The 12,076-nt window shown below is 47.6% G+C and overlaps 3 protein-coding genes across 3 annotated transcripts; 1 reads left to right on the top strand and 2 right to left on the bottom strand.

Moving 5' to 3' along the window:
• Window positions 1-2,847: 2,847 nt before the first annotated feature.
• Window positions 2,848-5,511, top strand: F5Y00DRAFT_253782 (uncharacterized protein; the record flags this gene model as incomplete). The annotated part of the gene is made up of 2 exons (XM_048010097.1): window positions 2,848-3,237; window positions 3,334-5,511. The coding sequence occupies 2 exons, from the start codon at window positions 2,848-2,850 to the stop codon at window positions 5,509-5,511; spliced, it is 2,568 nt and encodes an 855-aa protein (XP_047863730.1).
• A 2,784-nt stretch (window positions 5,512-8,295) lies between these two features.
• On the bottom strand, window positions 8,296-9,127 carry F5Y00DRAFT_240467 (uncharacterized protein). The gene has a single exon (XM_048008239.1). The coding sequence runs from the start codon at window positions 9,017-9,019 to the stop codon at window positions 8,591-8,593; it is 429 nt and encodes a 142-aa protein (XP_047863729.1). The 5' UTR covers window positions 9,020-9,127; the 3' UTR covers window positions 8,296-8,590.
• F5Y00DRAFT_240466 (longevity assurance proteins LAG1/LAC1) lies at window positions 9,128-11,635 on the bottom strand. The gene is made up of 2 exons (XM_048008238.1): window positions 10,388-11,635; window positions 9,128-10,321 (listed from the first exon to the last, which is right to left on the bottom strand). Exons 1-2 carry the CDS (start codon window positions 11,321-11,323, stop codon window positions 9,827-9,829), a joined length of 1,431 nt encoding a protein of 476 aa, XP_047863728.1. The 5' UTR covers window positions 11,324-11,635; the 3' UTR covers window positions 9,128-9,826.
• Between the last annotated feature and the right edge of the window lie 441 nt (window positions 11,636-12,076).

Below are 12,076 nucleotides of genomic sequence, written 5' to 3'. Positions count from 1 at the left end.
AGCGAGAACAAAAGTCGTCATGGGAGCACGAGTCACAGATGGATATAGAAAGCTCCAAGCTCTTCCTATAACCTAGTGACGCGTTGCTAATCTATAAATTAGGGATCGTCCCATCTCCCTTATCCACTCTGGTCCATGGTCCGTCGGCTCACCATAGGGTTGCAGTTGTCAAAAAAGGCTATTATCATCTTCTCCCACAGGCGAGGTTTCTATCTGGAACGCCATTTCCATTTCCATTTCCTCCTCATAAGCTCTTGGGTTCTTGGGGGGTTGTCTATTTGAGGGTTGCTGTAAGCTGGAAGAAGTCTTTTTGTATGGCCTTGTACAACCACGAAGCTATAATATACCCTTCCCCTTCTTCCCCATAAAGCTCTATCCCACTTATTATTATTACCACCACTGTTTTTTTATATTTTTTTTATATATTTCTTTTTATTACCACTATCATCTCGACACAGCTGTGCGTTGCTGTGCATCACCGTACAGCACAACTACCGCCGCCCACAGCCACAGCAAAGCAAAGACCACACACAACCACACACCTGGGAGGGGAGTTAACACGGAACGCAGACCACAAATCATAAACCGCAGATATACCCCACCACACCTTTTCTCTTCCGAAGAACCCACCATCAAGGACAGCTTTATTATTTTTATTTTTATTATTCATTAGACTAGACCAGAGGCGTCTAGAGCACCGCCCAATATCCCCCCCTGGTCGAAACGAACAAAGTCCAAGACTTTCATGCATGCAGGCTTGCTGCAATCACAACCTCGACCCTCACTAAGTGCAGAGCTAGATGCAAGGCGGTGAGGAGGCTACAAGCCGTTTGGTTAACTTGTGTAAGCCTCTCTGACAAACCACATGTCCCTATTCGACATTATCATCATAAGCTAGGGAGATTTTGGGCTTATACAGCTGCGTCTAATATTTGGTCCTATTGCCCTATTGCCCTATTATCCTCCCGTGGCCTTGGCCCAGCCCATTTTTATGTCAACGTACACATACATACCTATGTTGATTAATTTAATTTATTTTTATTTTATTTCTTTTGTTGTTTTCGTTTCGGTCCTCTAACAGTTAGATGTCCTAGAATAGCTTTATTGTCCGCTAGATAGCCCGATAACCCTAGCAGCCCAGCAGCCCTAGAGCGTTCCGGTATCAAACCTGTTAGTATCAACTCGGTACCTGGTACCTTTTACGACGCGTGCAGAACCTGGAAAGAACATCCAAGATACTCGGCCTTCAGGTCACAATACAACTAAACTAGGGAAATCCTCCATCTTTCCCGCAACGGCGACTCCCACCGCGACTACCGACAGCTCAGCATTGTTTCTTGAGCTTTCCCCATCAACCTGCATCTACCAGTTCGGGTCTAGAAGCCCGGTTTACCAACCTGCCAACCTATCCACCCACACATCGTCGCTCTTGCTCGCACCACCTTCTTACCAACTAATCACCACAACCAACCGCTGTTACTTACTTACTACCTATTACTTTTACCACTACTACATTGAAAGTGTGTATCAGTATCAGCGTGCGTGTGCCTATGTGTGTATCTTGTTCGTTGTTATTATCATAATCACCATCATAGTCACTGTCAAAGTCATCATTAACATCGTCACGACTCTTTCATACGCCATACACCATCCACCATCTTTTTTCCCATTCTTATTTCTAGCCATCCAGTCCCGTCCTTGTGTTCTTGCGTCCTTGTTCAAACAACGCTAGCCCTTACTAGTTTTACAATATTGTATCCATTCCAGTCTCTACCGCCCTACCTTTTTTTTTTTTTTTTTTTTTTACAAGGATCTATCAACATCTTACCCTGGGTTCGGGTTGCCTGATCTGAATTTGGGCGAATTTGGGTACTCAAGAACAGGCACATCCCACCTTTTTTCCTGTCCCTGTTACTACCTTGCCCCATTTCAATACGGATCCCTTGTCAACTTTCTGCTTTTACGCATCTCACTTTGGTTTTCTTGTGCGACAGTATTGCCGCTTGGGAAGAGAAGATCCTCCAACCTTTCTACAACAACACCTCTTTTAACGAATCCTGTTTTTGTTTTTGTTTTTTCCTTCTTATTATTTATTTTTCCAATTAAAACATACACTCGTTTGCAATTGACTTTTCACATTTTACCCCCGTCAAAGCATAGAGTTACCCACTTCATTGTACCCCGTCCTTAGACAGCATTCACAAGCCGAGCCTATTCGTGCTCGCTGTTGTTACTTGGATCCCTAATACATAAAAATCGTGCCATCGAAAGGGTCAGTTATATCCCCCCTGGCGCAGATCCTGGCTAGAACCGAGCAACGCCTCTAGTCACTTGCCTGCTTGCTTGCTTGCTTCTCCCTCTCATACATAGACGGACCAGCTTGGACCACAGAGAGAGAGAGACCCTTAATCCTTTCCCTTCCCCTTCTTTATCAGGTACGCTAGTCTCGAGTCAGTCTGCTCCAGAGCGTGGCTTTTGCCACTAACACCGTCTGGTGACCTGCCCCACCAGAAACATGGACTCGGGATTCCACTAACTTGTGCCGAGCTTAGGAAAACACTTGGCTTTCGGTCTCTTGTTGATTTCTTGAAAAAATCACCGCTGCCGTAGGCAAGCAAATCTAGGCATCGCAGTCGCAGTCAAGCAGTTGCGGGCTCTACTGCTTGAAGCAATTGGGGGTCGTGATCTTTTGCAGCTGCGGCAATGACCCAGTGCAAGCATTGTCGTCAGTAATATGTACGTCAAGCACGCCTTGCAGCATGCAGTGCAATGCTCGAGTCCGATTTGTACACTTCTTATGTATTATCCGTCAACATATATGCTGACCTATACGTTTCACAGAGCAAGATGGCGGAAGTCATCATCAACCCTCCCGACTCCTCGGCGGAGAGGGTTCGAGACGTTACTCAGTACCTTTACCCGGATCTTCTCCTGCTGGCCTTCATCATCATCGGCGCCACACACTCTGTCTACACCGCTATGCGTAAGGAGGATGTAGTCGTACCTACTATCCGAGGTCCAGGCGGCAAGCCGCTTCCCGTTACCAAGAGAAGATTATCCGACGACGACGCATCGGATCCTAACGATTTTAGCCCAAATGCCAGGAGGTTTTTCCAGGGTTCTATGGTTATAGCAACTCTAACCTTCCTCGCTCAAGGCGCCGCAATTGCTGCCCGTGCTCTAATTCATAGGAGCGCGGACGGCGAACATGGCTGGTGGTGCGGCGAACCGAAGACCGTAAGCTATTTTTGTTTTATTTTAGGTTTTTGAGTTTCTGCCCTACGGTTAAAACTAATTATGTTGGGATGATTTTTAACTTTGTGCCAATTATAGGTATTCGTCCTCGGATCAGCATTTCTTTACGTATACTTGACTTTGACGATGTTTGACTGGAAAAGCAGCCCGAGCCTGGTCCATATCCTCACTTGGAGCTTTGCTCTTGTTGGGGAAATCATCATTTTCGTTTGCGATGCGGTGGTGTTATCCCGCCCCCACAAAGTCATGGTCAACCTCAATCGCGAAAAGTACGTGATTGTAGATGGCGTCGACAAGTGGGACATGATTGACCTCGGCCTATCCCTCGGAAGAATCGCCATCCTGGTTGGCATGATCCTAGTTTATTATACCATCGTCTTTCTAAGAAAGCGGGCGCAGCCAGAGAAATACGAGCATGGACAGGAATATGATTACGAGGCTGACGAATCCACACCCCTCCTAAATGGCGAGGCCAATGGCTACCGCACCAATGGGCATGCTTCCCGCCCGGGCGCAAACGGTGCCGCAAACGGTAACGCTAATGGCAATGCCGATGCGAGCCACCCCATGGTTGACGAAGACGCCGGATTCTACCGCCCGGAAAAGCTACCACATACAACGTGGTTTGAATACCTCCGGGGTTATTCCGTCTTTTTCCCTTACATGTGGCCTAACAAACAGCTGCGACTTCAGATTATCGTGGTAGTCTGCTTTGTCCTATTAGTTCTTCAGCGGATGGTGAACATCATGGTCCCTTACCAGATCGGTGTTGTCACGAATCAGCTCTCGGGAGATGATCTTAAGGAAGGCGAAACGCGCACTATGCCATGGCTCTCGCTCGGCTTACTTATTGTGTATAAGTTACTGCAGGGTCCGTCTGGGCTTTTGGGGTCTTTGAGATCTCTGCTATGGATTCCCGTTTCCCAGCACACTTACCGAGCTCTTACCACGTCCGCGTTTGAGCACGTGCATTCCCTAAGCCTTGACTTCCATCTGGGCAAGAGGACCGGCGAGGTTTTATCCGCATTGAACAAAGGCTCTTCGGTCAACTCCTTCCTCGAGCAGGTTACATTCCAGGTCTTTCCGATGCTCATCGACTTGTTTGTGGCTATAAGCTACTTTTACGTCAAGTTTGATGCCGTCTACGCCGTCATCGTTTGCGCAATTACATTCTATTATTTGTTTTTGACCATACGCATGGCGTCCAAGACCGCCGACCAGAGGCGAGCAATGTCCAACGCGGATAGGGAAGAAGAAGCAGTCAAGAACGACTCCATCATCTCGTACGAGACGGTTAAGTATTTCAACGCGGAAGACTTCGAGTTTAATCGGTACAGAGAGGCCATCAACAATTTCCAAGTCGCCGAGGCCAAGGTCACGTGGAGTATAAGTACCATGAACATTTGCCAGTCTTTAGTCTTCATGATAGGGATGTTGGTCACCATGATGCTTGGAGCGTACCAGGTCACAATGGGTAGCCGAAAAGTGGGCGACTTTGTTACATTGATGATTTATCTGGGCCAGCTCCAGGGTCCGCTCAACTTCTTCGGCACATTCTACCGTACCGTTCAGCAAGCCATGATCTCCGGGGAGCGCCTCCTAGAGCTCTTCAAGCAGCGCCCGACGGTAGTTAATCGTCCGGGTGCCGTCGACGTCACTTCGTGCGAGGGCCGTGTCGAATTTTCTAAGGTCAAATTCGCATACGATAAGAGGAAGCCTGCGCTAAGGAACCTCACCTTCACATGTGAGCCCGGCACGACCACGGCGCTCGTCGGCGAATCGGGCGGCGGCAAATCTACCCTTTTCCGACTGATGTATCGCTACTTTAACTGCCAGGAGGGTAACATTAAGATAGACGGCCGTGATATTAAGGATGTCACTATCGACTCGGTTCGACGCTACATAGGAGTAGTACCGCAAGATACGATATTGTTTAACGACACCCTCATGTACAACTTGAGATATGCCAATCAGCACGCGACCGACGACGATATTTTTGCCGCATGCCAAGCCGCCAGCATACACGAGAGGATCATGTCTTTCCCCGACGGCTATAACACCAAGGTCGGAGAGCGAGGTCTTCGCTTAAGCGGCGGCGAGAAGCAGCGGGTTGCCATCGCCCGAACCCTGCTTAAGAATCCAAAGATTATCATGCTGGACGAGGCTACCTCGGCTCTTGATAGCCACACAGAGCAGCAGATTCAGTCCCGACTAGCCACCATCGGTCGCGGCCGTACATTGCTCATCATTGCGTAAGTTCCCACATGTATGATATGTGATAAAACTATGTCAGCTAACCGATTTTAGGCATCGTCTGTCTACTATCACCCATGCGGATCAGATTCTTGTGCTGCATCAAGGAACCATCGTCGAGAAGGGTACGCACGAGAAGCTTCTTGAGCTTAATGGTCGATACGCATCCATGTGGAATCGCCAGGCAAAAGCCGAAAAGGCGGCCGAAGACGCACGTAATGCGACGCGTAAGGCTGAAAAGCTTCTGCGAAAGGCTAATATCCCTGCGGCTTCGGGAGACCACCACAGCCGAAACGAGCACTCTAACAGCCACGACGACTCGAGCAGCTCGTCTGACGAGTCGGTTACTCCTGGACGACACGGCGGCCAGTCAGAATCTACGACGCTGGTTGAAGGCTCCCCTCGATCGACCCACTAATTCTAATGTCCACTGACTCGGGCTCGATTCATGTCCATATTCCCATTTTCCGCGATATATAGTTTTTATTGCCTAATGAGCTTCTCACGCCCTGGCCTGCCGGGCATTGCATTAAACATTGGCGTTGGTGGCATATACAGAAAAAAGACGCCTCTACATAGGAGGCAGTCGGCGGCTTTGCATTTCCGGTTATCACGATTCTTCGCAACGATACCAAAAAGACCTATGTGATTCTGTCTTATTTAATTCACTATCGTTGTTCGCACAGCAGACGATCAGTCATGGCCCTTTACACGAAGAAAAAAAAAAGTTCGGGCAAAGACGGGATGGAACAGGTCGGAACGGAACGGAAACAAACCAATGTCGGGAGGGGAAGGGGGAGGAAGGGCTTCTGCTTTTTTTTAATTACACATCATTTTATTTTATTTTCTGGTCCGGATCAAGTCAGTCGGGTTGCTATTGGCTTTTGAACGGTGGGCGGAGTACCACCTTAATGAGATGACGATAATAGGTAGCATGAGGTGTGTGATGAGCGATGAGGGATGAGGGATGATGGATGAAGGAGAAATGTGTATTGCAAATGAGTAGACCCTAGGAACCCATCCCCAATGGACCGACTGTTAATAACGGAAAGCTTTCTCAAAGTAGATTATGTGCGTACCTATACAAAACCACGTGAGGTTCGAATGAGGCTGAAAGATTTCTTAAGTCTTGGGCTGCGTGGCAATTTGATGATGATGTTACATTACAGTCTTGCAACCCTTTTGCAATTCCAAATCGTTTCCCCTAAACCCCAAACCCCAAACCACAAACTCGTCCAAAGCAACCCTCCCTGGTCCGGGGTGTTTCGCTCGCGTGCGGCTCGCGTTTCTTCATGCCGGCAAAGCGGGAGATCTGCCATGATGGCTAATATAAATCTGAACCCCTATCTCTACATACGTCCCGGGTAGCGTTGCATTTTTTTTCTTCTTTTCTTTTCTTTATTTCTTCTTTCCCCTGGGATAGGTTGGGGTAGGGTAGGGTAGGGATTAGATGCCTTTTTCCATTCTTACCTTGTCTGGCTCTTAGTAAGTGCAGTAGGTATGATTTGATATAATTATTGCGATCAAGGTAGTAATATGTAGATAGGTAGGTAGATGTAAAGTGTATGCGCGCGTACCTGCAGCAAAGGGTCCTTGCAACGTTGCTTGTAGGTCTTGTTTGCGTGCTACTTTCCTATGTATTGTACCGGCGGCAGGGGGAGGGGCACAAGCAAGGTGACGGTGACGGTGACGGTGACGGTGATGGGGACGGGGTAGGATTTGCGTGGAAGGGAATAGCATGGAAACTAAGCTGGGCTGGATATAGAAGATGGAAGATGGGGAACGGAGAAGGGAGAACGGATACATACGTACGTAGAGTAATGAATGAATGGATAATGTTACGGCTAGTTACTTCGTATATTATACGACACTATACTATACTATAGTTACCTACTATACTAAGACATGATATAGGATCCAAAAGAATTTAAGAAAAAAAAAAGGTCCCGGCTCGGCTTGGACCCTCTTCCTTGATTTATTATTATTATCATTTTTAAGGGGCCCTTGTCCTGCCTTCTACTTTTCCGCCCTGACCGCCCGCCGTCTCGTGCGGTGCGGTATATACTTCCATACCTTAGGTTAGGTAGGTACCTAACATATTTCCACGGAGCCACATACATACCCACGATAACTACCTAACCTAAGTACCTAACCCAGACATGAAACATGGTACGTAGTTTAGGTAGTTAGTTTAGGTGGTTTGGTCTGTCTGGGTAGGTTAGGTACATATGCGGTACTTGGAGGGTATGTAATAGAAAAGTCACTCACGAAGAAGAAGAAGAGAGGCAGGCGACGGAGGCGGTGGCGGCGGTATTCCTTTTTTTTCTTCTTCTTTTTTTTCTTGTCTTTCCACATTTGTTAGTTATACATTGGAAGGATTACTATACTATAACTACTATGGAATGGATTTCTGGGGCCTTAGGTATAGCATGGAATAAATACACACTAGCAAAAGGGCCGTCTACTACATAACCTACCTACCTATACTCTAACTAACCATAGTATACGGAAGTCCCCATCAAAAGTTTTGTCCATACGTGCCACCTAACAGCTTTTGATTAAATTTTAGCTTTTATAACATATCCAATTTTAGCTTTAATATGCCATTAAAATTGGATCTATTATAAGTAAAAAAGCTTCTTTATACGCCTATATAACTTTTGTTGTTTAAGGACAAGATTTTGAGTTATTATGTATAAGCGAAAGTAGTGTACTATGGATAGTATATGCGCTCAATGGCCTACAGCTGTTGCTAAGCCCTGTTAAAGCTAGTTAAAAGCTAATAAGGGCTGGCCTATGGACAAAACTTTTGATGGGGACTTCCGTACACTCCGTACTAACTTCCTTCCTTCCTTCCTTCCATCCATCCTTCCTACCTAACCTACCCACTCACCCTAGTTATAGTATAACAATAGCCATAGCTTTTTCGCTCACCGCAAGCCGCCGCACCGCCGCCCGCGACACCACGTGTTCTCCGAGCTCGGAACCGGGGACCAACGGCCCGAACCACGTGTGATTGATTATCCATCTATCTATCTATCTACAAGTCTCCTTCCTTCCTACCTTACCTTAGGTACCTAAGCTATCTACATATATAGTATAGTATAGTATAGCATAGTATATATCTACCTATCCAACTCCATATATACCCAACCATACCCAACCAACCATATCTACCCAAGCACCAAGACACTAAACCAAGCCAAGCCAAGCCAAGCCCCGACGTGCCGGCCACCAGGGCCTCGGGACGAACGACCCGCGGCCCCCTCCCCCTACACCAGCCAAGAAACACGTACCGTGCCCTAATGTAGGTACCAAGCACAAATGACGGTCTATCTACGATACTACCTCCTCTTAGCCTATGTACGTATATCAAGGCGTAATCCGGGGGACGCCAGCTTCCGCAATGTTCCATGGGAATACCGTCGTATCCGGGAAGAACGTACATAGAATTTTCTTTTTCTTTTTCTTCCTCCCCTTTCCTTAGCTTAGTCAATGTATGTACGTGCATCGTAAATCCCCCCTTCTATCTCTCGGTCGAGCGGAGCAGACGCGTCATATCAAGGGTCTCGGTACGGCTTAGACGAAGCAGGCCTTTGCTTACTATGTACGTATGGCAAGGGACTAGGCCATCATCTTTTATTAAGAATTATATATATATTGGGGGGGAGGGTTGGTTATGGGGTTTTAACTATCGTACGTAAGAAGGGGTAGTAGAAAAAAGACAAAAGCAAAAAGCAAAAAGCAAAAAAAAAAAAAAAGAACGGACAAATGCTCTCTTCTCATCATGCTATGCTCATCGTTGGTCAAAATCGTTGGTCCACCTCTCCGTCGTTAGCACATTAATCAGCGAGACAGCTCCCGTAGCATCCATACCAAGCAAGCAAACAAACAACAGCAAGCAAGCTCGTGGACGCTGAGCGCCCCAGGCGGATTAGTCCCAACGTGTTCCCTTACCCGCCGCAAACCAACGACTTCCCCTCATGCTTCCCGTCTCATTCCCGGGCAACGTACCCAAGCGACCAAGAATCTCCCCGTATGCGCCGTTCCCATGACCCGTGAGCGAATGGCTTGGGATGCTAAGCCCCGTTCTCTAAACGCCTATGCCTATGATCGTTTGGACAGGTCGCCAGGGAACGTACTGGTACTTATTTTAAGGGGAATTGCGTTTCGTAGCAATTCCCGCAAATACCAATAGTCTCGTCTACGCCCGCCGTTTATGCTGAAATCCTGTATCGTGTTGTACATACAAGCCCCCTACTAGTTAAATTTTTTACAAGCGAATGTCGTGAATCCAAGGCAAAAAGCGGCCAACCTTCTATCGGGCCGCCTTCTTTTTCGACGCCGATGCCGACCCGTTCGAGCGGGTCTTAATGCCGTTTGCATTTCCATTCCCGTTGGCATTGCCGTTAAGCAACGGCGTCGCTTCGGTGCTCTCCTTAATCGCTTTCGGTGCCTCCGCCTTCTCGTTCTCTAGCTCGTTAATATCAGATTCTTCAGCCTCGGAACGGTCGTCGTCCGCTTCGTTATAGACGATGAAACGGTAAGCGATCCTCACGATGAAGAAGAACCAGAACAGGTTAAGAGCCTGCAAAGACGAGAGAAGGGTGAGAGTGATAACGAAAGCGAGTTCACACTTGTACTGCCCGGTTTCCCAGTTTAGCTCGTAAGGGCCGACAGTCTTGAATTCGGTGAATAGCGAATAGATAATGTGAAGATTGAGGTAATGACGTAGGTAGGCCCACGAGGTCATGAAGACGAAGAAATAAGGTCCCACTAGAGGGTGGTCAATGTAATTAAGGGTTTTGGATGTCTGTTCAAATCTATTAGTATTACACATAACAACTTAAAGCATCCGAGGGTACGGGATCAGACTTACCGCAAGGAAGAAGTCACTAATGTCGTGGGTAATGTAGACAGCCAGACCTATGTAGGTGAAATGAAAGCGGTAGCTTAGCGCGATAAGCGTCAAACTAACGATGTGGTGGCCAACGAGCTCCTTGTAGTCCTTTCGCGGCTTCTCTATACCAAGCAAGAGGACAATAGCCTGCTGGGCCCAATAGGCGGCCTGGAATAGATAGTAGAATTTGAACATGGCCTCGTGCGTCTTATGAGGGAAGTTCTCATACATGCCGCGGGTGTTGAAATACCAAACAGGGGTCCGGCTCATGACGTACATACCGGTCGGTCCCAAGAACCCGAAATAGATGGCGGTATACATCTGCTCGAGGAAACGCGCCTGTTTGGCACGCGATTTTAGACCGGCTCTCCTGGCGAGCGGGCGGAGAAGTTCTTGCATGATAAACTCGCGCGTAAAGGAGAGGACGACGGTATAGAAAGATACGAAGGCGATATCCCACGGTCCTTTGCCATATTGGACAGGCGCTTCTGGGTCAGCACCGGCCTCGAGCGGGAGCTTGTACGAGAGGAAGATGAAGTGGTGAACAGGGTTCGATTCGGTCGGGTTAATGGCGTACACAGACAGGAAGATGGCCAAGAGAACTAGGGGTAAGACCCAAGTATGTTTGAGGGCGTAGTGCTTGCAGCGACGCAAAAAGGAGCGGGCTTTGCGCCGCTTTGAGCCCCTTTTAGACACTTCCTTGCCATCCGGTGTTGGTGGCTTTTGCGTATGTCCATTCGTATCTTGAAAAGTCGCGAGACTGGCCTGCAAACTAGGCGCACCCGTGTCTCCCACCCTGATGTCCGTACCGAGTACGCTCGACTTCCTACGCCGACGCGCATTTCCCTGATCAGCCGCCGAGTGTAATTGGTCGGCCGAGGTATTGAGGATAGGAAATGGTTCTTGCGGTGTCATTGTCACAGAGGTCGATACTGTCGCAGAAGACTTAGGTAGGTAAGACGAAAGGAGCTGCGAAGATAGACACGCAGCAGATGACGTGAGGACGCCTACTATTAATAGGTGTGGTATGAGCAATTGGAATTTTCGGCTTTGACGAACCCGGCCGCCTAGTCGATCCCAGAATGCTTAAGGAGTGAAAGCAATCCAGACTTCTAGTATCGATAGGCGGGTAAAAAAAAAAGAATTGAGGTGACTTGTTGGAGAGAAAGAAGAAGAGGAGATAAAAAGTTACGGTGTTACTAAGTGGTGGTAGTGCCAGCGGTCGGCGGTCGGTAGTGCATGAGATTTGATATGATTTGATAGGTCTGATAGGTCTGATAGGCAGATTAGCATTAATGGACCAGTACTAAGCCCCGTTAAGAACTCATATTTATGCTTTTAAGTGCTGTAGGTAAGATTGAGCAATAAAACTTTTAAGTTGGACCCTTTCTGCCAGCAGCCATGAGCACATAGCGGGGCAAGCATATAATTTTTTGATTGGCCACTTTCTCTCTGTCAGGATAACATTACCAGCTATGCCAGCTCCACCTACTTATACTCGTACATACGCCCAGACGCCTTCACATTTCAACCGAGGCACAGTAACTTTGTTTCAGCATAACTTTTCATTCTGTCAATGCGGTGAACGTTAAATATGCATAGAGTTTGATGATGACTCTATGCTGCTTCATTCTTGCAAATATGCAACAACGGCGCACGTCCTCCCGT

This window comes from Daldinia vernicosa (genome assembly GCF_022497035.1).
Source record: "Daldinia vernicosa strain CBS 139.73 unplaced genomic scaffold F5Y00scaffold_31, whole genome shotgun sequence".
Taxonomy (NCBI): domain Eukaryota; kingdom Fungi; phylum Ascomycota; class Sordariomycetes; order Xylariales; family Hypoxylaceae; genus Daldinia; species Daldinia vernicosa.
The sequence above is the reverse complement of the archived record's forward strand: the minus strand, read 5'-3'. Positions and strand labels throughout refer to the sequence as shown.